Source organism: Austrofundulus limnaeus, unplaced genomic scaffold, assembly GCF_001266775.1.
Source record: "Austrofundulus limnaeus strain Quisiro unplaced genomic scaffold, Austrofundulus_limnaeus-1.0 Scaffold259, whole genome shotgun sequence".
Lineage (NCBI taxonomy): Eukaryota > Metazoa > Chordata > Actinopteri > Cyprinodontiformes > Rivulidae > Austrofundulus > Austrofundulus limnaeus.
The window spans coordinates 140,369-142,777 of record NW_013952661.1 but is presented as its reverse complement, the minus strand read 5'-3'; the positions used below and the strand labels follow the sequence as shown (position 1 = coordinate 142,777).

General features: G+C 41.1%; 1 protein-coding gene across 1 annotated transcript in view; it reads left to right on the top strand.

Annotated features, from left to right (window-relative positions):
* Positions 1-2,409, top strand: part of LOC106526098 (formin-2) — a gene marked incomplete at its 3' end in the record, with an annotated part of 66,801 nt that extends 64,392 nt beyond the window's left edge. The window contains 1 exon segment of the mRNA XM_014020584.1: positions 1,971-2,409. Within this exon segment, the coding sequence (XP_013876038.1) occupies positions 1,971-2,409 (439 nt within the window).

Genomic DNA, 2,409 nt, shown 5'->3' with positions numbered 1-2,409 from the left:
CACAGACAGACAGACAGACAGACAGACACACAGACAGACAGACAGACAGACAGACACACAGACAGACAGACAGACAGCAAAGATAGAGTGGAAAAAGAAAAGTCTCAGGAGTTAAAAAATTGCAGTAAACATCAATGATAAAAAAAATTAAAAGAGTCACATTAACAGTGGCATTGACAGGAAAGAAAGACAGAGAAAGAAACTAAAGTGGCAGAGCTGAAGATGTTGAGACTGTACTTGTGAGAAAGAAAGATGGGTCAGATAAAGAGGGAGATCATCAGAAGTACATTACAGATGAACAATTTGGAGGTGTTGTTAGACAGACCAGATTAAGATGGTTTGGACCAGAGGGGGCACAGTTGGTGTAATGATTTATGAATGTTAATAATGCAGCTGCCAGTCAAAACACAGTAAGGAAGGCAACAAAGGACATATGACTGAGTGACCTTTATCTGAGACCTAAATTTATATAAGCCATTAGGGTCTCAAAAAGACCTTATACATATGCCCCATGTTACAACTCTGTGATGCACAGGTCGACAGTGTACTCAGGATGACGTGCCAAGATGGATATGCAAACATGGGCTTGGACCTCGGTCATAACTGCTTTGCAGATCTAGTTATTACTTTTGTCAGATTCAAGTTATTTCTGTGACCATTGTGCATTTTTCTTTCATTAAACAAAGGTTACCAACAATTTTGTCCACGTGTGTATAGTGAATGCGGGGCTGTACATACTGTACTGTTCCTACCTGGTTTTGCTTGATTGGGATCTGTATCTTTGCATTTCTATCTTAATGCCTTACAAAGGCCAGCCAACTCTGGAGTCTACCAGACCAGCTCCTTTCATGGCCTCCAGGCTTTCTCTGGTCAGTCAGTTTGCACAGCATCAGTCTTGCTTGTGACCTCTTTCTCAATTGTCTTGCATCATTTAATCCTGATCCTGGCGATTGTCACACCCATCATTTGGGATAGACTGCTGATAAACAGATTCAACATTGACAGTTGGCAATAATTACATATTATTTAACTTTTAGGTTTAATATTTTGTAAAAATAAATGTTTACATTTCTCCTTGCCTCTCTGGGTCCTACCTATAAACACTCTTCTCCAAACATCAGTTTAATAGTTTTGCTTGAATACTGTGAAACCTTTGTATTTTTACTCAAGGTTATCATACTTTCAAAATCTTAACCTGGCCAGTAACTGTGTTTCCATCATGGCTTTTTGATGCACACTTAGAAGTGTCGCATTAAAAATGCGAAAAAAAAAAGTCAGATGGAAACAGCAAAATTCGAAAAAAAAAAACAATTCGCTAAAAAGTTTTTACGCTCGCTTGAGGTGGTTTTTTTGGTTTTTTTGAAAAACACTTAATGCACAAAAGGAGAGATGGAAACAGTTTTGCCAAATAAGTTGTGACGTAGCGAACATTTACCTCACGTAGCTGATCAGCTGTTCCCCGGTACCGGTTTCGGGTCGGCTGCAGCCGCAGCTGGCAGCAGAACCCTCCTCCCACTGTTTGTGTTTTCTCAGTAATCCTGTAACGTGAAGAAAATTGCATTTCTTTCTCTACGTCTCCAGACAGCAGTAACATCACCAAAACTAGTTGATAACAGAATAATTACAACTTTCCTGACAGTAGCAACACGTTCCTGATAACTTCTCTCCATTATCCTGAGACGTGTGGACCCTGCCAGTTTAGTGACGGTTACTTCCTGTTTACTACGCACATGCGTATGGCGTAATTGATTTGCTTCAAGCCAGTTGATGGAAACTCCGTCTGATTCGCATTTCTTATTTTTTTCCTTTTTGCGAAATTATTAAAATTTGCTCAAAATTCGAATTAAAATTGGATGTAATTGGATGGAAACACAGTTAATGTCCAGACAAAAGACATGAAATACAAGAGCCCTTGTTAGTGGTTACTTTTTCCTGACTTTGCTAACACCTCATGGCTGTTTTTTTTACAGGATAAATGTGTGCTCCCCTCGAAGAAAATAAGGGAAAAACATATTAATGTCATCCAGCAACTCGAACAAACTATAGAAGACCTCAAGACTAAGATTGTTGAGCTGGAGCGACAGCCACCTGTGCTGACAAGAGATGGGACAAAGACATCTACTACAGACAGAGCGTGTGGAGAAGAGGGCATACTGAGGTCTCTATGTGATGCCCATCTCCAGACAGAGGCAGCTTCCTCTCTAGGGTGCCTAGAGGACGAGTCTGTGCAGACCTCACCTCTAGACAATGGCTTTAAGTTGAAAGTGCCTACTTCTGCCCTGCCACAGAGACAGAACGGCTTCCAGTGCTCATGTCAGCTTCAAACGATTCTTCCTCCACCACCGCCACTGCCAGGAGTGTCTGGAACTTTCAATTCAATGCAGACTATGGCTCCCCCTCCTCCTCCTC